This window comes from Chinchilla lanigera, unplaced genomic scaffold, assembly GCF_000276665.1.
Source record: "Chinchilla lanigera isolate Chin_1 unplaced genomic scaffold, ChiLan1.0 scaffold00009, whole genome shotgun sequence".
Classification (NCBI taxonomy): Eukaryota; Metazoa; Chordata; class Mammalia; order Rodentia; family Chinchillidae; genus Chinchilla; species Chinchilla lanigera.
In genome coordinates, this window is record NW_004955410.1 from 12,275,420 (window position 1) to 12,303,101 (window position 27,682).

A 27,682-nucleotide genomic window follows, 5' to 3' on the forward strand; every position below is an offset into this window, starting at 1 on the left:
TGAGGGCCTCTGGATAAACTACAGTATAATGCATTTGTTTGTCGTCAGCCTATGTCTTCGTCTTTTCCTGCAGTACAATTATTTTATGTATGAGGTAAAATCCAAATTACATGCATCCATTTTTACCCCCTTAAAAGTCAAAGAGCTAGGGATTCTGCTCTGTGGGACGACATTTGCTGTGAGGCCCTGGCTTCTAGCCCCAGCACCACCAAAAAAACCAAAACCAAAAAAAAACCCAGAAAGAGAAAGTCCAGCTGTGGTTTGGAGTTGTGACTAAACCCATTCTTCTCAAGGTTCCTTTTTCTTTTTCCCATCCCAAAGTCGGTCTGAACTTGGGTACCAGGGCGAGCTGCCACCCACAGGAAGACTTCACATTCTGAGGGGTGTTGTTTTGAAACGTCCCACATGGCTCTGTCACAGCCCAGCGGAAGTCCTCTCCCTGTTTATCATGTCATTATCCCACAGGAGTGGGAATGCTCCACACTCTGCAGCGAATTCCCAGGCATAGAAATCCTGTTCCGATGAGGATCCAGCCCGCTTCCGGCATGAGCCACCCATGACAGCCACTTTTGGAAACTCAGCCATCAGACGTCACATCACCTGGGCCAAAGAGAAGCCTCCTTTCCTCCCTAGCAGATGTTTACTGAAAACACAAACACGCAGAACACAGACCACCAAGACAGCAGCTGGACCTGCAGGGGCAGGCGGCAGAGACAAACACGGGGGATGTGAAGGCACCGCGCAGACCAGGGCCTCCTTCCCTTCGCTGAGATTCCGCACCGGAGCCACCGGGGGAGAAGCAGATCGCCGAGCGCCCTGCGTCAGGTCTCTGTGCCCTTGAGACAGACCTGAACTGCTGCCACCGACAGGGAGGGCTCCCAGTCCACGTGACGAACTCACTCTGGGCTCTGCCCCCGCCCTACTGCGCTCATTTCTGCACTTCCACCTCCTGACAGGACACTGCCCTCCCTGCTGGTCCTGTTGCAAACTGCTGTCACCTCGCACGCTGACTTCTTGCTCTCCGAGCTCTGCCGATGCTGTCACAGATCTTATATTCTTCCCATGGTGTAAGACAGAATCTCCTTCTTCCTTTACCCAAATTCTCAGGCCTTACTTCAAAATATTTCTCAACTCTGTAGCCTCTTCCTGTCGTCAGGGCCGCTATCCTAGTCAGGATGTCACCAGCCCTGCCTGTCACTGCGGCAGCCCCTCAGCCGGCTCCGGCAGCTCTTCTTCGTCCCCTGCTCAGGACCACAGGGCCGCTCTGTCCTTCCAGCTTTCTGCATCCAGTCTTGGGGCTTTGCCTGACTCTGCCGCCTCCACGGCTCATCCTAGGGAAGCAAATCCTGGCCCAGAAGCTCCCTGGAACCAGAAGCTTCCCATTTGGCCCACTGTCAAGCTTCTTCTGAACCAACCCTTATACTTCCTGGGAACGGCCTTAGATGACAGCCACCAAGAGAACGGGAACCTCAGCCCACGGCCACAAGGAGCTGGAGCTGCGAACCACCTGAAGGAGCAGGAAATGGATTCTCCCTCTCGGGCTTTCGAAAGCAATGCTGCCACGCCAACATCTTAACTTTAGTCCACTGTGACTATCTAACCTCCCAGACTATGGGATAATAAACACATCCATGTTCTTTTAAGCCACTAAAGTCTGGTAACTTGCGGCAGCGAAAGAAAACTAGTATAGTTCTCCCCAACAGGTGGAGGCCAAGATTTCTTAAAAACACAGATTTCTCGTAAAGAAATTTATAACATCTAAAAATTCCATTGGGGAAAAAATAATTATTTTTATTTAAATAGTAATGAGTAGGGCAAATGTAATTCCAACTCTTCTCTATTAGTAAGATATGAGGCATAAATATAATAAGATAAAACCATCATTCACAATAGCCAACCACTCTGTTCAACAGTCATCTCCCCCGTAATTCTGATTCCAGGAGAGTTGGTTGCACTATGATTGATTTGTTGCAAGCAATCAGCATCATGCCTTCCTTCCCAGGTAGTAACCCCCTGACCCAGCAATATTTTCTGGAGGGTAGTAGCGTGTTCTTTACGTCCAGTTCTCCTTACAGTTAGCAAAGGATTATATAAAGCACAATCACTCAATATACCGATGGCGGTTTCTATTAACTTCTGCTCCGGTTTCAAAGTCAATACATTTCAGTCCCTCATCTACTGAGCACCTACATGTTTCTCTGTGATGGGGCCCAAAAAAGACAGAAGAGCAAGAAAGACACAACCACTGTCCGGAGAGATCTGCTGGGGATCGAACCCAGAGCCTTGCACATGCCAGCCAAGTACTCTACCACTGAGCTACATCCCAGTCCTGAGAGATCTTCTTAATACAAACAACTGGAATACAAAGCAGAATAAAAGAAGTGCTAAAAGATGCAGAAATGATATGTGCTGAACATTAGGGAAAAGCAGGGACTTCCACGGAGAAAGCAGAAATCTCCCCAAAAATGATGGCTGCAAGCCAGGTACAAGGATTCTAAGTTTAATCGATATAATAAATTTGAAGGATACTGCAAAGATGTTTACATTTTTCCGTATTTTCAAACATTTATAAGTACTGTTTACCTAGGAACTACTGGCACTAATTCTTATTTATTCATTAAAGCACGCAATCCACTAAGCGAACTTCCTTAACTTAGTTTGAGTTACACTGAATTACTAGATCTCATTTCTTTAAATATTAAGTTTCAGATTAGCTGTCCACATAGTAGACATGGATTGCTAAGATTTTATTGTATAACCAAAACCCCATCTGGCTCACTGTATAAAAACATTTTAAAATGTTTTCCACTTTGAATGAATTTTACACTTAATAATTCGGTCCCTGGCCAAAGTAACTAAAATTGTGTTTGGGATCACATTTAGAGACTGCCTCACTTAAGGAGTGTGTATTTGGTTATTACATCTTAAAAATCTTTTGCTTCTCAAATTCGTTCACCCAATCCACATTTATTTAATACCTACTATGTGCTGGAGACAGAGCTAAGGAATGCTGGTGGGTGAAAGACTTGACACTATCATGTATATTGATTTTCCATGTGTTAGGACTGGCAAAAATCACAATGTCTGATGGTACCAGTTGGGGACAGGGGAAAGGTCTGTTGAGACCCTTCAGTAAGAAAGTCAAGTGCCTGCAACACCTCAATCATAGAGCAAGTTATTTCCTGAGTGACGTTCATGTCCCATGATCTCATGTGGGAGACCAGGCCAAAGGGACTCCTAGGGAAATTCCTTTTGCGGCAACAGGAACACCATAGGACACTCCAGTCACAGGACCAGCAGCCTCATTTTAAAGGCTCTATTTCCCCCACCAAAGACAAAGTGTCTCATAATCATAAAACCTTTACTAAAACTTTGTTTCACAAACTCTTATAGAATGCTTTCCGGTGTCTCTAAGTTTTTGCAGGAGACATCAGAGGGCAGGCCAGGGTCTATGCGTGGGTGGAGGCAGAGCTAGGAAATCTGAGAGACAGAGTGAAAGAGGAGGGGAGGGCAAGGAGCAGAAAGCACAAACGAGCGTAGGACTTCCTGAGTTCATGACATAATCTGCAGAGTTACGTGTGCAATGGGGGCGATGACAGCTCTCAGCGGAGGAATCAGTTGCTAAAGGAGTGGACAAGCATCCGGGGAGTCTCAAAGCCAAACCAGGAAAGGGATTCCATAAGCCCGAGGCAGTCTGCCTTCCCTGTCTTTATGGCATCATCCTAGCTGCGTCCCCTCTGGAAGTTTTCTAAGAACAGAAATCCTCCCCAGAGTTTCAGAGGCTACAGGCTGTACGGACTTGACCACACTATCTAGAGCAGCACAAACACAAAGAGAAGCCAAGCAGAACATGTTCCTTCTGCCCAGATTGCATTCCTTTCCTGCAGACTACTGTGGTGTTGGGAAATTGTCTTGCGAGAGTCAGTTTTTGAGCACACGAAGCTTGCTCAAAGAATTCAGCATGTTCTCTCAGGGAAGACTCCGGACTACAAGGAAACATCTGTCGAGTCCCTCAGCCGTCACTTGCACTATTTTGCCAGATGTTCTGACTCTGATCCAGGGACAGAGACCAAGATCCTCTTGGCCTCAGGGTTGGTTTATTAAACTCCCACAACCTGAACATCTTGCTAAATATTCGCTAAGACAATTTTTGGTAGAGCTTCATGTTCTATTTACTCCAAGGATGCTAGCATTTTTAAGTAGTAAATAAAGACTATACATAATATTTGTTTTCCATGTGTTAGGGCTGCTGGCAAAAATCACAATGTTTGAGGGTACCAGCTGCAGCTGGGGATTGGGGAAAGGTGTGTCATAACTCTTTGGAGGACAATCAACTAGTTTAATCCATCTGGAACAATCTGACATGCCTATTAAAATAAAAAATATGCATATACTTTGACTTTCGAGTTCTATCACTGGTAATCTGGTCTATGGAGACATCTACAACATTCATCAAGATGTATCTCCAAGGATTTTTTTCTTTTGGTTTTTTGAGATAGGATCTCACTATGTAGCCCAGACTGACCTCAAACTCATAGCAATCCCCCTGCCTCTGCCTCCCAAGAGATGGGATTACAGGTATGCACCACCACGCCCAGCTTATTTTTAAAAAGCAAAAAAGATAAAAAAGCTAATCAAACAAACCACAGCACTTTCTTAGGATAATACCAAAAATCTACCAAAAAGAGAGGTAGATGGGTACATGCAAATAAGAAAAAGGTTCAGCAGGTGAGAAAGACCAAGTTTCAGAATATAATACATACATTTCTTTTTAAGAACATGGGAGAAAAGGTAAGTGGAAAATCACAAGCTTTTTTTCTTTGAATGTGTCTGTTAAAAAAAATAATAAAGCCTAATGTGTCATTCAAAAAGAAATTTTTTCCCAGTATCAGAGATCAAACCAAGGGGCACTCTACCACCCAGCTACATCCCCAGCCCTTTAAATTTATTTTGAGATCAGGTCTCTTTAAGTTGCCCAGACAGCACCTGAACTTTCCATCTTCTTGCCTCAGCCTTCCCTGGGGCCGGAATTACAGGTGTGCCCCACTGCCGACCAGGAAACGTTCATTTTCCCAGGATGAAATATTAATTTTTAACAGGCACACTGCACTCTATTATTCAGTTTCTAGGGAGACACAAGCAGCCACCAGCAGTGGTATTTCTAGGCAGTACCCTGGAAAGATTTGCAGGAGAAAACAGGAAAATAAATGCTTTCACTGTTCACTTCGACATTATTTAAACCTTTTTTTAAACCATGGGCATACATGGCTTCCATAATTTAAAAGTATGGAAAAAAACCCACAAAAACACTATTACTCAAGAAAAAAAATCAAGAAGTATAAGCACATTAGAATGTTTAAAGCTAACTCTTAGAATAAAAAATAACTTTGAACACCTCCTAATAGCTAAATCTGGAAACAGCCTATATGTCTATCAACAGACAAGTGGATAAGGAAAACATGGTATTTACCTATTTATACACAGTGAGGTACTACTCTGCTATAAGGAAGAAACTTGAGTCTTTTTTAGGAAAATAGATGCACCTTGAAAACAATATGAAGTGAAATAAATCAGGTACACAAGCTTAAATACCATATGATTTTGCATATGAGAAACCCAAAGCATAAATAAACAGCAAAAAAAAAAAAAAAAGAAAAAAAAGATAAAAGGAAAGAGTTAGAGCTACTGTAAAGGGGCAGGAGGCCCAGAGATGGAGGGAGAGGCAAAGGGTGGGAGAGGAAGGGAACCTAAAAAGAATTAAAATGTTCACATACAGTTCACGTACTCTAAAAGTAGTCATTATGCATATAAACATGTATTAATAAAAAAAAAAAATTTCTCCAAAAGAAGACCAAACAAAATAAAACAGAAACACTGAGGCCCCAGGTAGAAGTGATAATCAGTCAGGTATTCAGACCAAAGATGAGCATCTTTCACACACTTGCTAAGAGGCAGCAGGGTCCCCACCTTCCAGAGCCCCCGGCTGTCCTCAGCGAGCGGGTGTACCTGAAGCTCCTCTCACCTGTCGTCTAGCGCGCCCCCGACGTCACAATCACAAGGCCGGCAGCCATCCAAATCGTTGCTCAAGCCCCAGTGCTGTGGCTGCAGGACAAACGATTAAACCCAAATGTAAAGGTGGGTTTCCGTAATTACACAAAAGACTCAGCGGGGAACAAGTTCTGGCGTGTGTCGGTTGCTCCATGCAAAGCTTATCTTCGCAGTGACAGCAAAACGCCAACAAACGGAAGGAGTATTTTGAAATAGAGAAAACCCAAGCCACAGGTCACTGGAGTCAGAGGTTACAGGGAATCACAGGCCCATGCCGGATTCCAGACTAGTTTTGTCATGTTCCAAACAATTAATAGGAGCAAGCAGTGGCCACCAGTTTTCTTCATTCAAACTCCTCTAAGAGTTACAGCAAGTATTTGGCAGGCCTTTCAGTTTCTCCTCAGTTCAGTCTGGTGTGAATCCATGAGGAAGCCCTTTGAGGATTCATCTGAGGAAACACAGCCTAAAGCTAGGAGTTTTCTCGCAACTGAAAAATGAGATCACCGAGGCTTGAGGACATAAGAGACAGGAATAAGAAATGAACAGTATCAAAATAAAGATGATCTCTGCATCTTGAAAATGCTCAGATAAAAGCAGGTTCACTGATTTCAATCAAACCTCCAGAAGTCCATTTAAGAACTTCTCAGATTATATTCAAATTTACACAGTTAGAGATCATAAATGTAACTTGGGGCCAATGATTTCCCCAAGTTATAAAAGCAAAGTAAGAATGTCACAGAAGCTACAAAATTTAAAAAATTTTTCCTCATACTTATTCCACTGAGGTAGAGCATGTGCTAGCGTGTGTGAGGCCCTGCTTTCAATCTCCAGCACTGGAATAATCAAACAATAATATTAAAATTACTTTATAATCGCTACAGTGAACTTTTTGTCGTATTTCCTTCCAGATTCTGTTTTCCTTGATGATTTTTCCCTCACAATCAAAACATTATTCAGGCTTTGTGAGCTTGAAAAAAAATTACTTAATGACCTAAGCATTTCCTCATGTTATTGTCATTTTTGATGGCAACTATATATCACATTGTATGGAAGTCCCCAGATATTCTTAACTACGTTCCCACTGTTGTTTCCAGGTCTTCTGCCTCAGCGCATAAAAAGACACCAGGAGCTTTCCGGTGAATGCAACTTTGTCCAATTTTCTGATTATTTCATTAGGATAGATTCCCAGAAGTGGGGTTCCTCGGTGAAGGGGTAAGTACATTTCCACAGGCTACCGAGCCTATCTGCACAGTGCTTCTCAGAATACAACCTTAGCCGCATTTCCATCAGTAGCAAATGAGTTATACTATCTCATTATGTCCTCACTAATGGAAGTATTCTCATTATTTTTAAAAACTTCTGTTAATTTGTCTATAAAAGTGGTATTTTACTGTGGGTTTCTTCCACAGTTCTAACAGTGTGCATTCTTGTCAAATTATCCCCTAGGAGCTCCTACGACGTGAATTTCCTAGGTGTGTCTGTTAACATTAACACATACAAGCGATGGCAGAACCCATGACGGTGAGGTGGTCCCTCTTAAAACACATCATATTCACAAACTACTCACGATGCACCTACCAGACACTGGTCACAATGCTGTCCTGTCACCAGACGCTTACAGTAGCAAGACCCAGTCCCAGAATCACAAGGGTTCCCACCAGGAATCGTTCCCAGAGGATTGCACGCACAAGCTGCATGAAAGACAAAAGGAAGCACAGACGCACGAACCAAGTGAGTCCCAAGTGGTGGAATTACAAAGCCAAGAGGGAGTTATGCACACAGAAGAATTCCCAGACGTTCCATCCAACAGACTTACATTTACAACCAAGGGGATCTTCAGCATTTAAGTCATAAAAGCCTTCCTTGCAAACATCACAATGCTCTCCTTCCACGTGTAATTTGCACCGACACTGACCAGCAATGAGACCGGTGGAGAAATCGGTGTAACTGTCACAGATTCCCCCATTCTGTGAACCAGCCGGGTCACACGTACAGCCTAACACAACAAAAAGCACCAGGTTAAAGTTGCCGCCCAAGACAGCAGGTCTTTGAATAAATATATATGCTTCCTTCCACCCTCCCGATCTGCAAAAATCAGCTAGAGAAGGATCAACCACCGCGTCAAATCCACTCCCAGCTCCCGGATAACTAACTGATGATGCTGGGTCAGCTGCTCAGACGTGGTGCTCTGCCGCAGGACGAGGACTACATACATGTGGGAAGCAACTGAAGCAGGTCCCACAGGTGACATCCCCAACGTACGTTCACAGACGTTGGGGTCCCGGACGTCCCGCTCTGGGTGCTGGTAGTAAAACGGTTTGCACTGCTCGCAGTTGCGGCCCATGGTGTTGTGCTGACAGTCGTCGCACACTCCCCCGCTGACGTTGCCGGTGGCCAGGAAAACCGCCATGTCGAAGTGGCAGGAGCTGGAGTGCTCGTTGCAGTTGCACTCTGTGAGATGAGAACACTGTCAGGAACGGCCTCGCACATCTGCTGGCCAAGGGAGGAAGGGAGCTCGCTCGGCACAGGACGGACCACATTCGGGCAGAGGAGCCACCAACAAGCAGGCACTCGTGGTGAGAAAGGCCGCATCGCTGACCACACTGGTTTCAACCCCTAATCAGGCTGGAAACCTTAACCATGTGAACTCTGTGAAATAAACAGTTATCTATGGAAGAGAATGAGCTACCACAACCAGAAAGCCCTTGGGGAAAGTAGGAAATGGGAGAGCAGGAGGAGGGCTGCTTTCCGGCCCCACTGGGGCGATGGGATGCAGGTACAGTCCACGACTCCCCAGGCATCCCGCCTGGCAGCTTGCTGGGAAAGCACACGGGGTGAAGGATGGACCCCCACCCCGGCCTCATACTAGGCCAGCCTCTCTGGGGAGAACTAAAGTCTGCTTCAGAGCCATGCCGCCAGCCTTCTTGGGCGCCGCATTTCTCTCTGGCCTGCTTGGTTAAATCCAGCTTTAATTATCTCGCCCTCATACCCGACAGTGCACACCAACTCTGCCTGCTCCCAGGCTGGACTCAGCCTGGCCCTCGGGGGTCCCTATGCTCCCCACCTCCTCTGTCCCCCACAGTAGGACACCTGCAAAGTGTCTAAGTCTCATTTGCTGGCAGACCCCAGAGCCTAGCTCTCTTCCCCTCCCCTGAACAACCTCAGAAACTCCTCCCGCTAGCTGGGCTCCTCCTGCTGGCAAAGCCTCGACCACTCCAGCTCTCAATGCCCTCGGAACTTCCGGGACAGTCCCCCTGCAGGGACACCGTGCCCAAATCACTGTGAGTTGGGCGTGCAGGGGGTGCTTTGAGCTACTGCAGAGTGAGGCTGGTGTGGAGAACGGAGGGATGGACGGTGCCAGAGGCCACAGCCAGACTGGCAGGGAAACAAGGAACCTCTGCTCCACGTCTTACACCGCAGCCGCCTACCAGGCCGCACGTTTCCTCCATTTTCCCTCACTGTCATTGTGTCTTTTTTTTTCTTCCTGTACCAGGAATTGAACTCAAGACCTTGTGCTTGCCAGGTGGGTGCTTTGCCGCTGAACTAAATCCCCAGCCCCTGTCACTGTGTCTTAAAAACAGATCTAATGGCAAGGACAACATCTCAGTCTTCCTGGGTTAGTGCTGCTCAGTTCACAGGAATTTTTACTAATTGAACCGAATGCATACTGTTGGTCTCGTAGGGGCTTCCCGGGGAAGCCAAGAGAAGCGGGGCAGTTCATTCTGCTTCCCTCTGCAGAGCAGGACGTGGTTTGAGCACCTCTAAGCAGAAAGCGGTTACTGGACCCAGCTGACTCCGTGTCCCTTGCATGGAGACTTACTTTTACAGGCATTGCTGTTGCGACCTTCAGCAGGTCTCCAAGGTAAGTCGTGGTAGAAATCCATGCACATCTCACAGTTCAAGCCCTTGGTGTTATGCCGGCACATGCAGTGCCCATGCACCTAGGAGTCAGGAAAACAGAAAAGACAGAGGGGGAGGCGGGCTGACCGCGATTGACAGCCCTGCTTTTTCCACAGCCAAGAGAAAAAGGCAAACCCCTTTCCATACTAATCTCAAGCTTGCCACAGTGAGGGTCTGTTTTGATTTGCTTCCTCCCATAGTAGTTCCATCCATTTGATGGCTATAACGCCCATTGCTAAATCATTCCCATTACATAACAGATGCTCAATAAATATTTTATTGCGTATCTGTGAAAAGAACCCAGATAAGCAAAATTAGTTATTTAAGAATTTTTAAAAACAAATAACTTAAGAATTAAAAAAAAAAGTCTAGGGCGATAGAAATCTACAAAAGCTCTGATGCACACCTGAATGTGTACACGCCATGTGGAAACCAGCTTGCATTACCGCAAGTTTTACCACTAGGCCGGGTTAGTTTTTGCTTTAGTACAGCACTTCACCATTTTTTTCCAACCAAAATAAAACTTCGACAACCAACCATTTCCTTTTTTTTTTCCCTTCGAGTAAGAAATAGAAAATCTCAGAAAAGGATACAAATTAATTCGCTCTGTGAAGGGCCCAAGATGCTTATGCCATACTGTTTTACTGCAAGGCACTCTGCCCACCAAAAATGCATATTCTTGGGCATTTAACCTTAACACTAGTTTCCACAGGATGGAATTCATGAACAGGACCAACGGGTCCCTCCTGGACTGATCTTAACAGGATTGCAGTTAGGTGAAGATTAAAATCCTCTCATTACCAGGTGGTTTAACAAAACTGAATGTAAACTCCAAAGGTCAAACCACGAGACTCTCTAGTGTTGGAATAAACAGAACAACACACTCTGACAATACAGGGAGACAGGACGTTAGCTACACAGATTTGTTACACTTGAAAGTAGACAGCCTCTACCTAGCACCTCCTGAAAGATGCAGAGATGAGAGACAGACCCCTCCCCCTGGGCTCTGTTATATACCCAAGAGGTTTATACACACAGACTTCTACCTGCAGTAAAGGGAAGGCAGGAGCTTTGGAAGGGCAGAAGACACTCAGTCCCGCAGACTTCTGACAGACTAGCAATCTTTCAGAAGAGCGCAGAGCGAGTGAAGGCACACCCTTCATCCGGGGAGGCCGGAAGGGGCAGAAGGGACCAACGGCAAGGGCAGGAGAGCTATTTAGCAAGTGACTCAATCCTTGGTCTCTTCTGTCCAAGACTGGTTAGGGGAGCTGCACCCCATCTGGCGTGACAATCCCACAGGTCTGTAAGAACCCTCTTAGGCGCTATATTACAATACCCTAACCCTCCCTACCAATTTGGCAAGTCATCCAATGCTCAAATATCAACACATACAGAATTTGCAGACACAATATAAAAGTGGGCAAGGAAAGAAATTAGAAAAGCAAGCAAACTCCACTTGCTTTCTACATGAAATCCCATGGGTCTGGGTTAAAATTTCCGGTTTCTTTGGGCTGGAATCAATGTGTACATTCTAGCATAAAGACTGAATGCCTGCGGTTTTTAATCTTCCTGAATGTAAAAGCAGACTCAGTTGCTATTTCGACAACTTTTTAATCCTTGGAGACTAAAATACCTATTTTAGCTACAGCCGACAGCAGTGAATTCCAAAAATTAATTCAGGGTCTATGAAATAAGCAGTCCGTACATTCTCATAGCCCAAGAGAAAATTAAATTCAAAGAGAAAATTAGCAATCAACCACCAACATGGTGTAAGGGGCTAAATATAAGTGGAAAACTAAAACCTCTAAAAACTGTGAGAGGCTTTAGAGAAGACTAGCTTCAACTTGCTGGCAGAATCGCCTGCACAAAGAAGGCCACAGGCAAGCTTACTCACCATCCCTTCCACCTCTTCGTTGAAGCCATCCACAGGGGCACACTCACTGGCATGGCCGTAGCAGAAGCAGTTTCCTCGAACTACCATATCGTACACTGCATAATAGTACTTCTCTCTGATTTCCATTCTGGAATCCAAAAGGTTATCTCCCAAAGTATGCAGCTTCACAAACTTGATTCTCAAGTTGGTGATTTTTAACAGGTCTACAAAGGTCACCAAGAAGATGAAAAGGCTCATCAGACAAGCATGAATTCCTCTGCAGTGACACATCATTTCACTTCAAGGCAAGACTTGGCATGTGGAAACGAGTTAAAGGAAGTTTTCTCTCTTTGGATGATCTAAATGACAACTGTGAAGCTTAACTAGTGGGACAGTCCCTGGAAGCAGGGAAGGGTACTGACTTCTCACCCACTTAATAAGAAAATCTTCTGTGTGATGGATCTGTTAGCAGACCAACAGTTCCAGGGAGAAGTGTGAAAAAGTAGGGGAATTATAAGAATGCCATTACATAATTGCAGGACCCGACTGGCACCCTGTAACCTAAAGCATTCCAATACCACTGGCTCCACAGCAATTAGAGAGTCTCAAAGTCAGAAAATTCCATTCAGGTGGGAAAGGATTTATCAAAACACTCAATTTTTCATTATTATTATAACAGGAATACAGTTTTATATCTATTTTTGGAAGAGAAATTTGTCCACCATTTAAATGAAATCTATGTTACCAAAATAGATTTAACACTATAGAATAACTATAATCCAGGGAAAGAATATTTCAACCAAGTTTTGAAGCAACATCTTAGCCTACAATGTTTCTGTCCTAGTTGTACAAGACATTTCCAATTTATCCACATAAGGATAAAGGGCCTTAGCACCATAAGATACCAGATCAAATAATTTTTTCCTAAATAAAAGTTACCCATGAATCACTTCTCTTATTTCCTCTTTCATTCCTGGTCTGTAGACCTGCTCCTATTACAGAAGCTGCCCTGTCAGTTACAGCCTACAGGAAGTGGATAAAGCACGAGATAATCAACTTTCTCCACTGGTGTTTTCTTAATTACTATTCTTGTCAAAGGGATCCCAGGAGATCAGTGAGCTCTCTAGGTTAAAACTGCTCTTAAGCTTTATTTTCATTTATGCTGACAGATTCTTACAATTTACAGTACAGGACAAAAGAGCACTGCCAAGTGCACTGCATACTCTCAAAGCCCAAACGCAATTTTCAATCCTTCTAATATATGCATGGCTTACAATGAAGACTATAGACATGGCTGGGGGTGGAAAGACGAAGTCCATGCACTAAATTAGGCTCTTTGTAGAATCAAAGAGGAAATGGAGAAGCCACGTTCCTGAGGGGCTGAATGGTAGTCGGGAACGCAAACACTTCTTCCTGTGAAACGTTTCTGCAAAAAGTGAGCACAAGCACCGATTGACGAGAGGCCCAATGGCGGATGTGAAGGGCACTGGAGTATTCAGAAACTCTTGAACTGATCTTTGTGGATGCACTCAGACGAGCAAATACACTCCCCACTCTCTCCTGCTAAGCCTCATGCTGACTGCTTTTCTAAGTCAAGTCACTCTTGAAGTGTCTCAGAGGTTTTAACAACAGGGACAATTAAAGAAATATCGTTTCCTTGATCACAAAGTAAACCAAAAACACGGTCTGCTAACATGAATCTTTCTAGTGTAGGAATGAGTTTTCTGATGCCACTGAAGAACAAAAGAAAAGAAAATTAAAGTTGTAACAGGAAAACAATCCTCAACCCCCACAAGTTTCACCTGCAAGGGAGCAGATGAGTCCTTTTAGGGACTCAGGAGGGGTTTGTCCTGAGGGCTGTGAGGGTGTTTTTCACAACCAGATTTTGAGACACGAAAGGACAGGTCATGGCTCACTCAAAAACTGGCAGAGAGCTGCACATGTCATTAAACATTTGTTTTACAATAGAATGATGGAATAAATTACGGACCAGAGACAGTCTCAGTCACATGTAAAATTGAGTGGGGAAGCAGCACTTTTCTAGCAATACTCCCTGGACTTTTTCCACCCTATTCTTCCATGCTTCAACCTTAGAAGTTCCAGGCAGCGTTGGTTTAAAATGGGGCCAAGCACAGCTGGGAGAGATTAGCAAGCATCAGCTCAACTGACTGCACCTTCCTAGCAGGGAGGCCGCCTCACTCTCTGCCTCTGGCACACACGCCAGAGCTGGGCCAGACCTAAACTGCAGCTGTGGCAACAGCATTAACATCAACAACAGCTTAGCTTTCATTGACTGAACTTTCTGTACGTCAGGCATTTGGTTTTTTGGTTGTTTTTGTTTTCTGTGGTACTGAAGATTGAACCCAGGGCCTTAGCACTGACTGAGCTACATCCCCAATCTTTTTTCATGTTTTAAAATTTCGAGACAGGGTCTTTCTGAGTTGCCCAGGCTGGGCTAGAACTTGCAATCCTCTTGCCTCAGCTCTCAAGAGCTCAGGGACTGTGTGTACCACTGTCCTGAAATCAGTCGTGCTTTTATACGTCAAATCATTCTGACCTAAGATCAACATTACTATCTCCACCCAAAAATGAAAAAAATCAACCTTCTCGCCACCCCCAACCCCCACAAAACTCAAGTAAATGAAGTTGCCTCAGGTCACACAGCTACAATGGGATGGAAATGGGATTTCAAACCAGGTCTGACTCTAAAGCCCACTTTTAATTACTGCATACTCTGCTTCCCAAGAAGATCAAAAAATCTAGAACAGCCTGAGCGTATCTGCTGATTGTCAGAAAGAGCTCTGAGCCAAGTATGACACCATACGGGTCAGGAGCAGTCTACCATTTAATAGCCACATCACATGTGATCTCAGAAACCCAGTGTATTCATCTATTAATTGGAAATTTAAATCTAATCTTATTGAGTAGATGGAACATGGCTGGTATTTCTGGTTTTTCTCAGTATTTTCTTTGACAAGAGCCCTTGCTGGGAGTTTAGCAGACCATACAGCCTCCTAGCTAGAGCTGATTCCTAGCATCTCCTGCTGTGTACAGCCAGTGGCTCATTGTGGTCAGTGGGGCCAAATGGAAGCAATATGAACAACTTCCATGTTTTATCCTTGCTTGTCCTTCACAAACTGGAATGAGGACGTAGGGGTGGTAGCCTAACTCTACTCATGTGGATGAGATGGGCGGCCTTATATTAGGGTTACCAGATTTTTGGGGAGGAAAAAAAAAGGATGCTCAGTTAAATATGAATTACAGATAAACCATAATTTTCTTGTATAACCCAAATGTCACATGGAATATAGGTTCTTAACCACAGATACTGCATGGAACACACTTGTATCAGTCACAAATACTATGCAGGATATAGCCAAACTAAAATCTGCAACTGAAATTTATTGGGGCATCACTTGAGAATTTTATCTGGCAAGCTCAGCAGCGATGGCAAGGCTACGTTTCTTGTCTGCCAATCCTCTGGCTGACTGCATAAAAGAGAAAGAAACTTAATTTTATTGGAATAACTGATTTATGTTTTTATTTTTACTTGCAGCATTGCAGATTGGACCCAGGGCCTCACACATCCTAGGCAAGCTCTTTTCTATATGATAAACCCCTAGCCCTGAGCAACTATATTCCGGGACACTTACTTACAATAGCTTAATCTATATGAATGTACTGAGCAACAAAATAAGGTAGGATAACCAACATAATTTGAGTACTTAACACACCCACACACATATATCTTTAACTCTTATCAAAAGGTGCTCCTCATCAGTGAAAACATTACTGATATTTCAAGAGCTTCTGCTAGAATATTCCAGAAGAAGGAAGAATATGTCAGCATATTCAGCACCGAATATCTAGATTCTGAGTAGAAGGGTTCTGGGTAATACTTATTCCATAAATGTTTCTTCCCAGCTATCTTTTTATTTCAAAATAAGCTTACTCTGTATCCTTGGGCTGTAAGGATCTTCTATTTTAAAAGCAGGATCTAAAGCACGAAATATCACCTAAAAAATACATATAAGAGTGGTTGGAATTTTTACAACGATCAAAAGATAAACTTATAAGTGGGAAGTAAAACAAAGAAGCAAACCCACCTCTCCTTCCGTTGAGGGCTCTATGTCAGAGTACCGGGAATCACAGATGATATCATCGACTTTCTTCATGGGGCCAGTTGAAATGCCGGGGAAAGAGCTCTCACAGTCATAGGCGAAGTATCTATACACGCCCCAGGTTTTCCCAAAGTCAGACGATCGCTCGATCAGCATCGCAGCTGGACGAAATGTCTAAAAGCAGGGAGCAGAAGTCTCGTTCGATGGTTTTTATTGGTGATCTGTATTTTTGTTTTTTAAACACAGATGAAAATGTCACTCACTGTGTGCCACAAGCCCTGACTGCATGTGGTTGGTATTTCGGGCTGTGGCTGGATTTCAAATACATCAAGCTGTTCCACGGCGCCTCTTCTTGGAGGGAAAGTGTCTACTCTCTAAACTTTGTACTTTTCCCCATATTACTAGATTAGTGGGCTGTTTCTCTTTAGGAGCTGATTATAAACAGCCCCTAACAGCACACAAATTGTGGTACGCTTAGCCACCGGGCTCACACTGTTTCAGTGCTCATTCTTTCCTTTGTTCTTGCAATCATTCAGTGACGAGAGTCTGCCCACCCTGACCGCCACCTATATGCCGCACATCTGCTACACACAGTCCAACGCAGTACCAACAGGGGCATCAAAAGTTTACAGTACAACGTGACAACCACCACAGCAGAGTCACCTGGAGTGTGATTTGAGAAAACAAGAAGTAGTAATTAATAAACTGGGGAAGTCAATAATTCCAGTGCTAGGTATGCAGCTAAGATGTGAGATTCAGGACACATGTCTCTGACTGTAGCAGCACCAGCCCTACCAGTCAAAAGGGGGAAACCACCTCAGTATCTATCAGCTGCCAGATGGATAAACAAAATGTGGTGGGTAGACACAGCGGATGGGTAGATATTATGCAGCCACAAAAAGGAAAGGAATTCAGAAACTTTTACAACATGGATGAACCTTGAAATCATACTGAGTGAAATATGCCGTGCAAAATTTCAAATATTACTGCGTATGACTCTGTTTATGTGAAATATCGAGGACAGTTCAGCACTATCTAGGACAGCAGAGATGAAAAGCAGGTTAGAGCTACCAGAGGAAGAGGGAAAGGGCAATAGAGTTCACGTGGAGTGACTACAGAATTTCTGTTTGGGATGCTGAGTAAGTTCTGGAAACTGACAGTGGTGATGGTTGCACAATATTGTTAACAGAACTAACACCACTGGATTGTGCGCCTAAAAATGGTTAAGGTGGCAAATTTTGGGGCTGGGGATTTAGCTCAGCAGCACAGCGCCTGCCTGGCAAGCGCAAGGTCGTAAGTTCGATTCCCGGTCCGGGGAAAAAAAAACAAAAAACAAAACAAAACAAAAAAAAGTGGCAAATGTTATGTTAAACATATTTTACAACCAAAAAAAAGGAGAAATGAATAGAATAGAATAAATAAATGAGCTAGAAAATGTTTCCCCGGGATGGCATCAAACTGGCTCCTTGAAGGTATTTTCCAGGCAGGCACAAAGGTAGGCGTGGAGCAGGAAGAGGCTGGGTGGGTCCCGGTGGAGCTGTACTTGTGTACCACACTGAGGGTCTTTACCTTTTCACAACGAAAGGGGAACGCTGAAAGATTTAAGTGGATGGAACGAGATGATCTGCTTACATTTTAGGAAAGTAACTCCTACGGCAGAATTACTGAACATGGTAAAAACAAGACATAGGGAAACTAAGTAGTAAGAGAAAAGATGAAGGTTTTGTTTTAACCCAAACAGTTACAACACAGATTGAGAGACAGGTATGGAACTGACTCTCTGAAAATGCGGTGACAGTAGCATATACCGAGTTGCGCTTGGTGATCCATTAGACTTCAGTGGAAAGGGAAGGACAGGAAAGCAATTCAAGGCACCCGAGCTTGGGTAGCTGGGCGGATGTGCTGCCATGAGGACAGAGGAGTGAAGGCATTTGGTCTGGGGCTGGTCACGTGTCTGTTACATGTGAGGTGCAGAGACACTGGTCTGGCACTCAGCTGTGAGAGTAGAGCTGGAAACATAGATTTGGGAGTCACTATACATGTGTAGCAGTTGAAACCTCCAGGGATATAAAGTCTTCAGGAAAAGCAGCAAAGTGCAAGATAAAGAGTCCGGGTCAGGGGCTGGGGATTTAGCTCAGCGGCAAAAGCTCCTGCCTGGCAAGCACGAGGTCATGAGTTCGGTTCCCAGTACCGGAGAAAAACCAAAAAAAAAAAAAAAAAAAAAAAAAAAAGAGTCCAGGTCAGCATTCCCAAAAAATGCATCAGTGAGAGACTAGTCCTTCCAAATTCTGATGCTGGAGATGTAACTTCATGCTTCTGAACATGGAGGTATGTGGAGACCAGTCAGGAGAGGGTGGTTCAGGGAAAAGGCAGCCATCAGGGTGGGCTCTAAGCCAGTGCAACTGGTGGCCTTTCAGAACGAGGCAATTAGCACACACACGCACAGTGGGAAGCTGGAGGGAGAGGACAGCCATTCCACACCGAAGACAGGGGCCTCAGAAGACAGTGACCCTGCCCACACCTTGTTTTCAGGTTGCTGGCCTCTAGAACCAGGACAGGATAACTGATCCTTCAGCCACTGGATCTGTGGTACTTGCTCATGGTAGCTCTAGGAAGTGACTACACCTCACAACCTAATTGTCCTCCAGATGAGGAAACTGAGGCTCAGAGACACTGAGGTCATAATTACAGTCAGAGCCTAGATTCACACCTAGGCTGAATTCAACCAAAACTGTCTTTCTCCTTCTCTGCCCAAGGGCACAGGAGAAAGTAAAAGATGGATGTTAGAGCGGAAAGTGAAAAAAAATGCTCAAAATCAAAACAGGATGGAGTGTTGGGAAGGGGTGATGAGCAGGGCCAAGTGGACACAAGACGGGAAGAGTGAACACTAAAAACAGGCAGAGGCAAAGAGCCACAGAGAGGCATCTGGGGAAGCAGAGGTCAAATCACCATGGAGAAAAATCAGATGAACGTTCAGCTGACCTAGAAAACAGAACCTAAATGAAGATTGCTACTTCTGAATTAAAACCAACGTGTGACAAAGTTGGGTGACAGGTAATGGTGAAAATCAGCATATGCCCAAACCTCCTTTTGTCTTCCTTAATAATCCTGAACATCTTTTTCCCCTCATTAAGAGTGGGGGCTGGGGATTTAGCTCAGCGGCAGAAGCGCCTGCCTGGCAAGCGCAAGGTCGTGAGTTCGGTTCCCAGTACCAGAGAAAAAACAAAAAAAAAAAGAAAGGAAGTAAAAAGAGTCAAGGGTAAGAAAGCAAAAGATTACATCTTGACAAATGCCTAAATTACCCCATATGTTATTAAACTGAAAAGAGCAGGATCATACCAAAAACTTAAAGAGTGACACAGGAGGAATCCCGGTGACTGACAGGACCTCAAGAGTCAAAAAGGCGTGGCATCACCACCACCACCAGGCTCCCAGCTGGACAGCCTCCAGAGGACCAGGAGGGATACGCCTGGCCTGAGGTCTCCGTGTCAAAGGGGAGTGGAGAGGAGACGCACTGAAGCCGTCCTGGCTGCATTTCCTTCTTCCTCTCTGCTGGAAAACTCTAAGTCCCGAAAGGCTATTGACAAGTCATCCAATTTCCTGTGGAGTTAAGAAGTTGCTGGAAACTGGAACAACACACTCCACCGAAAGGACGGAAGCCTTTCCCTGCTCTGTTTAGCCATCGAGCTGGTGGGGCCGCTATTAGTGCACTGCTGCCTCCAAGTATCTAATAGATGAAAGAGTTTGGAAATAGCTACCTGTGTACAAAAGCACACTGAACATACGCAAGTGAGTTCTGACAGCCTAAGTACACCCCATCCCTGTAAACATCAGCCGGTCCCACGGCCAGCGTGTGTGAGAATAAATCCGCATTCTCCACCTTCACCCCCAGGCTCAGTTCCCTTCCTGCCTTTCCCACCGCAGCGGCTCCACCATCCTCCTAGTTACTGAGCTTAGGCTTCTAGGTGCTTTTTGGCGCATCTATTTCCTTCTGCTGCTCTGCCTCTGAACTTTGCCCATTTCGCAGGCCAACCTTGGGTTCGAAATCATCCAAGTGCTGCCCTTAGGAAACGGGGGCTCCTGCTCCCAGCAATGACTATCAAAGGCAGCAGGAACTGAGGGATCAGAGCGGGGAGCAAGAGTGAAAAAGAGATTGCAGGACACTTCCCAAGCACAGCCTGAGCACCCCTGTCCCAGAAGTCTGAAATGTTCCACCAAAACCCAAACCTCTTGAGTGCTGATCTGACACTCAAGAAGTTTTGGATTTTGGAGCAGTTTGGATTCCTAGACTGGAGGTGCTCAACTGGTAGATTCCAGGCAAAAGTTCCAGAATCTGAGGAACTCGAAAAATCAGACACACTTCTTGTCCCAAGCATTTTGGGAAAGGGATGCTCAACCTGCAATACTGATGAATACTGATGCCTACAGGCATGGGCTCCCCAAGAGCCACAGGGCCTTTGTCCTAAGACCAGCCCTTCACGAAGGCCGAGCTCGATCAAGGCCTTGCCTCTTGCTGCCCGGTCCCTGCTCTCTACTTCCTCGTGCGTTCCCCTCTGAAACAGACAGTGCTTGCCAACTGGGCCCTCTTTCCTACAGTGTTCCACTACTCAGGAAGGAGCAAGGTCCTTCCCACAGGACTCTGCTTGCCCGTCTTTCCCTCACCACCCTGAGGCCCAGGCAAAGCCAAGGCGCACTTGCTGAACAAACCATGCCGATTGTTCCCTGGCCAACAGTGGCTTCTCCTCCATCTCCTCCCACTGAAATCCTGCTCACCCCCAGTGACGATCAAGAGCAGCCCCGGTCGGTCCCCTTCTCAGCACGCTTTCTCCCTCATCGAGGCTAAAATGGGGATCACCTCCTCCACGCTAAAGTATGGCATTGACAAAAACAATCAAGTTCTCGCTGCACGCCAGGGCCATGAGATTATCCCTGTGCCCTGAGTCACTCGAGCCTCCTCCTCTTCCCATTTTAGCACCAGGGCATCTGGGGCTCAGGCCACATGCCCCTGAGGAACAGAAGCAGGATCCACACCCATGACTGCCCGACCCCATACACGCCGTCCTCTCTGGAGTCAGGACCCAAAGCGATATTTTCTCTTTAAACTGAGTCTCACAACTTGAACCCGTCATTCACATCCCAGTTCAACCACTGCCTCCTCCATTTGACCTTTTGTGCTTATGTGCAGAATTTTATCTTTGGTCCATTGTATTCACTTGAATGAGTACTCAGCTACGGAATAAGCGCCCAGAGGACTTTGGAACACAGACGAACTCGCAAACTACCCATTTGTGCGGTGGGTAGTACTCTTTGCAAAGTAAAAGATGAGACCCTTAAATGTTAATAAGGATGAATAGGCTGAAGTGTCGCATAACACGAAGGCCAGACTGAGCTTCAATCTAACGACCAGGTTGAGTGTGTGGCCGACGAAAGGACAAGCCTGGTGACGAGGAGTAGCGGTAGAGTTACTCAGTGAAAGCCCTCCCACCACTCTCGGATCAGATGTCAGCGCGAACCTTTCGCCCTGGCAGCTACAACAGCAGTCCTGGGAACCTCGGGCCCCAGGGCCCCGGGTCACCTTCTGACTCCCACGCCTCGCAGGCTTCGGTGGCAGACACATGTGAGACCTTCCTGGTTCCTTGCCCACATGGAAAACGTATCCCCAGCACCTTTTCCTAAGGGTCTGGATAACGTCCCCAACTCAAATGAAAATTATTCCAACGCGATTTTGATCTGGGAAGCAATAAGCAAATGATAGGTTTTATGTGTGCCAACATGTACTTTAAGCCATGTGAAGTCTGTCATTTCCAAGCAGCTGCTTAAGAAGAAACAAAGGGACTTTGTACAGACATTCCCTAGTCCTGGGGTCATTTTACATCTCAAAAAGAAAAATGATGAGAAAAATCTGCATTGCAGAAGGCACACACATTTCTCAAGGAACTATAAAGCTCTTCCCACAAATTTTGCAAAGCCTTGAAAACTAAAGAAAATATGCTTCCTGGGGCTAGGGATTTAGCTCAGCGGCACAGCGCCTGCTTGGCAAGCGCAAGGTCGTGAGTTCGATTCCCGGTACCGCAAAAAAACCAAAAAAAAAAAAAAGAAAGAAAATATACTTCCTTTTCAGTTACCAAACACCATTAAAGCATAAACATACAAGATTAGAGATTTATTCTCCAGATGTTTTATTGTGGTTTGGGAGTGAGTCAACACTGCCTCTCTCTAGGGGGAAATAAGCAGATAGCTAATTAAACGTTTATAGTTGAATTACCTTAGAGAAAAGGCTCACTCTACATATGGCCGTGAAAACAGAGGGTTTCTTAAAGGTAGTTATTCATGCCCATGTTTTTAAAGGCTGTTCAATTATCCCAATTTATGGCAACAGTAATATTTAACTTTCCATTTAATCCACCTCACATGAGACATTCGTTTTGAAAGGGAAATTACCCAGTTTGCCCCTGTGTCGTCTGTGGGAAAGTCAGGGATTTCTTACCTTAAAAGTCATTATGAGATGAGTGAAATGGAATTCTGCTTCCAAATCCAGTTGGATAGTTACATTTTCCACACCTACAGATTTTTTTTTAAATAAAGAAGAAAACCATAAGGAAAACAGGACCATCTGTCAACAGTTGTGATTATTAAGTTATCTTTCTGCCCCCCACAGAAATCCTCTTTGCATCCTATCTTAAACTGTGGTTGAAGATTATTAACAATAATCCTTTGTTCTTATTTGGGTGGTAATGTAGAAGGCAGAGTGGTTCTTGTTTTCCACAAAGCATTCTGGAGTTCACCTGACTGGATCAAAACATCTGGCAGAATACCCTTTGGAGGCTGTCAAGAATAAGACATCTCTCACTTGGGAGCTGAGGGACAAGTCCAGCCCTCTACGCTGAAGGACTCTCAAAAGAGAAGCGGGGTACTTCCTGTGAACCGGAGGGGGTCAGCTTGCTGTGTGAAGCCCCGGGAGTCAATCCTCCTCCATTACAAACACAAATACTTGTTTTTCTCTATGTGGCAGCCAAGAAAATATGAGCCCACCACATATGCTAGTTATACAGCAACTTAGAAAACCCTATCCCCGATGGGACGTTTTTGGATGCATTTCCACAACTGAAAAACAATGTCATGAGACAAAGAACCAGTCAAATAAATAAACTGGTGCAGAACAAATACCAACATCGTCCCTTTCAGGGGAAAGCCTGAACAAACACAAGAGTCTTTGCTTGGCGCCCTGAGGGTCAGCAGGCTCCACTTGAGCACATTAAAAAAACGCCACTGGGATTCCAGGGATAGGAAGCCCCTCCCGCACCTCCAGGGCCCAGCCTGCCTAGCGGTCAAGGAGGTTCTGCCTCTTTCCCAAGACTGGAGGAAGCCTTTGGGGTCCATCTTCCAAAGCAAAAGAACTTTTAAATGCGGGAAGACAGGAATATGTCAGAATGAATCATGTCACAGGCTGGTGTATTTTCAGGAAACCAGTAGGACCTTTTGAAATAAATTCTCCTGCTGGAAAACTGCCAAGCCAATTGAGGGGAAAAAGTGGTCACTGGAACGGATATGAGCAAGTTGGAATGTTAAAGAAAAACACTACAATCTACTAACAAACCTTATCGAACTTATTCAAAAGAACCATACTACAAAACTACTCTAGACATTTATTTTTTGAGTGAAATGTTAGCTAAATAACTTACATGTCTCTTCTTCCAGGCTTTTAAAAACCCACGGTATTTGTTCACAATTAAGAGATAACCAAATAATGTAAAGTACAAAGCAACTCAGTGCTATTCTTGTAACGTAAGAACAGAGGCCACAAGGGGTAACCCCAAAGCACATTCCATTTAGATTCACAGCCTGATAAAGCACCATGCTTTGGGCTTTTTTTTTTTTCCTTTTTTAACTATGGGAACAAAAGTCCATGGAGAAGAGAAACAAAGGTCATTCTTCCACTGCATATTTGATTTTTCAGATCTAGGAACAGATCATCAGGAAGAGTCCATTAACAGTATCTGCATATTCCAAGCCTGTGTCTGGCCCCAGCTACTGATAGTTTAACTGCCACATATATAAGCACAACCTGCAGAAAACATACAAAAGACAGATACAGTGACAGGCACAGGGAAAGTCTTTAATTGTGAGCTATCAGACGAGAATGCCAGGACGTGGTAACAGTCTGACTGGAAAGGCCAAGTTCCATCTGTCCAATCTTATCAACTCTCTGTGACTGAGTCTGCAAAATCTTTCTGGCATCTGGATTCTCCCATCCCAACAATTCAAAGATGTAGAAGTGGATTAACTGAAAAACCTTCATCCACAGCTATATCACATGAAAAGCTATCTTACTATCTACGGATTAAACCAGTCCTGGTCCGAATGTCCAGGCAGCTTTCTAACTGTCTGTTTCACTGGAGGAACGTGGGTGGTGAAGGAATGCTCCGCCGGTCTCCGTTCACAAAGAGCCCCGTGCTATTGCGCAAGTCCTCTGTGACTCACATTTATAGAAACTTCCTTCACATTGAACTACCAAAGAAAATCTTCTACAAGAACCATTAATTCTAGAAAACAAATCTCAGGATCTCTCCCATCACATTTGTAACCAATGGATCCCTAAGCCTGACCAATGACTAGCCAACTCTCCCTAGAAACCATATTCTAGAAAACTTTTACAAGGTGAGCTGTCAGTGACAAGGGAGTTTCTCTTCACAGACTAGTAAGTGACTGTATACATCCCAAACTCCCCAGGAATTTGGCGTATAACAGATCTAGCTGTATCCAGGCCTTCTATGCCCAGGCTTAGGTTCATTTTTTTGAGAGCCTTTTTTCCATAATATTTTCAAAAAAAGATCTAATGGTTAAGAGTTTCTGCTTTAGGGGCTGCGGATTTAGCTCAGCGGCATAGCGCCTGCCTGGCAAGCACAAGGTCGTGAGTTCGATTCCTGATACCAGAAGAAAAACAAAAACAAAACAAAACAAAGCTTCTGTTTTAATATTTATAATGGAGTACTACTTTACTATAGAGGATATATTTGGGCCATTTATAGGAAAATGAATGTACCTCAAGACCATAATGTTAAGTGAAGTCAGACACACAAGCTTACATACTGCATGGTTTCTCTGATATAAGAAACCCCAAATAAAAATAAATTAAAAAGCAAAACAAAAGGCGGATAACAGGAGACAGGGAGATAGTCTGAGAAAGGGAAAGGGACCAAGAGGTGGGGGAGCGGAGGGGGAAGGGGTGAAGAAGGGATTAAGATGTGCTATGTATGAGTAACAACTCCCCACAATGAACACAAGCATCATGTACTGTGAGCACGTTACTAATAAACATTTTAAAAACCATCTAAAGGTACACTGCTAATTAACAAACACGTTTCTCTTCCCTAAATTTGAGCACTTAACAAATGTGAAACTCATTGTGACCTCAGGTTCACAGCAATGGTAACATCACAGCCAATGAATTTACTGAACCCAAACCCGAAGTGGCAAAGAAAGGAAAAGGAGTTAGAGTCACACAGTCATTAAGGAAACTACTTCACATGGGTTCACAGCCACATTGACAGTCTCTGCAAAACCACTTTGTTGTCCTTTTTCCACAGTACTATTATCACTACTAGGAAGTTTTCTGTAGTTGGAAGGAAGGTGGCGAGGGTCTGTGATTTTTGTCCTTCCTCTAAGGGTTGATAAAAATGAATGCTACTATGTTCTGTGGAAGATCAAGGGCATGAAATATACAGTCTTCCACACCTTTCCCTCAATGCCCAGGCACAAACTCCATCCCCAAAGGGCCCGTTAGGATGAGAACTGTGGAAAGCTTTATATGATATGAAAGCTTGCTTTCTTATAGGATAGTTGCTTCAGGAAGAAGGATCACATTTTACTGGACAAGTTATTCCTCCAGGCAGTAAAGCTGCCAGAGGCCATAATTACAGGACGGAGAAGCCAATCATAATTACAAATACCCAGGACCCTGGAACCCCCACGTAAGTTATCACCGGCATTCCATGGAACTCCACACATACCACTTTCGGACTGCCACCAAATCTTAAGGCGGTTTGGAGCGAATGTAGTGACCACATTTTCAATGAGATGGCTGTCAGGGTTGAGGGTCTCGTGATAAGGATCTTGGGAATCGCAGATGAAGCATTTTTTGTCCTCCTGAAAACAAGTTAGTTTCATGAGTCTAAGAAGCAATCTCCTTAAAAAAAAATCCATCAGGCCCACAAAAATCAAACCACTAAGCTTTAAGAAAGGTGAATGTGCAAAAAATTAAATGACTTCTATCACATTTTTCACTTTCAATTTATGGAGTCTAAAATACTCCTAAAAATAACTTCCTCCTTTCTCGAAAATTCAAGGTCAAAAGTAAAAGAGGGCATTGTTTCCATAACCTACTAATTTAATCAAAATCAAATTTCTAGGCTTAAGCCTTAATCTCAATAAATAGCTAGAGAGGCTTACCCTAAAGTAAAATGCAAAAGTTGTATTAGAGTTTCTGCTGACATAAAGCAAACGGAAAATAAAAGCACAATTCATTTGACCTGACTGTGTAAAACCTGAAGGAAGCAGAGACAAGTATTAGGCAGAAGTACGGAGGAGGCTTTGGGATCTACAGAACAAGACCTGTTAGCTTGTGCTTTGACCAAGCAGCAGGATGACAGTTGTCACAGACAAGATACCTTGCAAACTGCTCCAGGGTATTTGGAGAAGGGCTGCCATGCTGTCCTGCCATTTGGGTACCACTATAAACTGGGGCCAGTTCAGGGGACCCTAAAATGGACATGAACTAGGGCAAAGATGGGCTTTAGTTTTAAAGTAACTTTGAATTTCTTTCATTTTCTTTCTTCCTAAAATGGGAGCCATTGCCTCCTGGGGAAGTAGAGGCAAAAGGCTTCTCTATTCTCTTTGTACTGCAACATGGTAAATCATAAGCACCGCCTTAATAGTTCCCTTTCCCTAGGGAGCTTGGCTGTGTACCTATGTTTTCTGGAATGCAGATGATTTCCTAAGTCCAAAAATGATAATAACATTGAAGTATGTGGAGAACCAAATAGATCCCATGAACAGAATTTGCTCAAGAATGACATTTGTACAGGGCCAAAAGTGATTAACTGTATTCTTACATTTGTATTTATTTTTTCCCCAAAAGGATTTGGACATTAGCAAGATGTATTCACCAAAACAAACAAATAAATAAATATCAGAAGTCAGGGATGCACAGAAATAAGGAACGAAGCTAAACGTTTGAGAAAAACGCATGCCTGCTTCCTTCTTTTTAGGCCTTGAAGAAAAGCACTGCACAAGTTCACGGCTAATCATATAGACCTGAGTCTGGCTCTAGTTGCTTTAAGACAAGGGTCTAATTTTCATTTAAAGCTGATTTCAGAACCTGGTGATTCACTGACAGGATATCCTGGCTGCTAAAATAAATGTTAGCACAACACTTTAAGAGAAATTTAAATGCTAATATTAGAAAAGGTAACATCCACTGCCTTCATTAATGTGTTGTCAAGGAAACTAGTACTAAAGAACAATTACCAGAACAGGGGGGAGAAAAGTTTAATTATAGCTTCCCCTCTAATCAGGAGGAAGCAGTCTAGACATTTTTGTATGAAGCTTGAAGCCAGTGAATGGAATCCACTCTACCACATTCCTTCAGTTTAATTTATCAGGTCTTCCAAACGGGCTTTCTGCTTTGGAAGTTTTCATGCATCTGTGTGCAAACCACAGGACACTCTGCCCTGCTGTTGGC

General features: G+C 44.3%; 1 protein-coding gene across 1 annotated transcript in view; it reads right to left on the reverse strand.

Annotated features, from left to right (window-relative positions):
• Window positions 1-27,682, reverse strand: part of Lamb1 (laminin, beta 1) — a 64,199-nt gene that overhangs the window by 34,185 nt on the left and 2,332 nt on the right. Inside the window, exons 4-13 of the mRNA XM_005377293.2 lie at window positions 25,953-26,088; window positions 22,430-22,503; window positions 15,928-16,116; window positions 15,774-15,837; window positions 11,843-12,045; window positions 9,869-9,989; window positions 8,311-8,499; window positions 7,865-8,044; window positions 7,627-7,739; window positions 6,023-6,102 (exon numbers count right to left, since the gene is read on the reverse strand). Coding sequence (XP_005377350.2) covers window positions 6,023-6,102; window positions 7,627-7,739; window positions 7,865-8,044; window positions 8,311-8,499; window positions 9,869-9,989; window positions 11,843-12,045; window positions 15,774-15,837; window positions 15,928-16,116; window positions 22,430-22,503; window positions 25,953-26,088 — 1,349 coding nt within the window. The remainder of the gene's footprint in view (window positions 1-6,022; window positions 6,103-7,626; window positions 7,740-7,864; window positions 8,045-8,310; window positions 8,500-9,868; window positions 9,990-11,842; window positions 12,046-15,773; window positions 15,838-15,927; window positions 16,117-22,429; window positions 22,504-25,952; window positions 26,089-27,682) is intronic.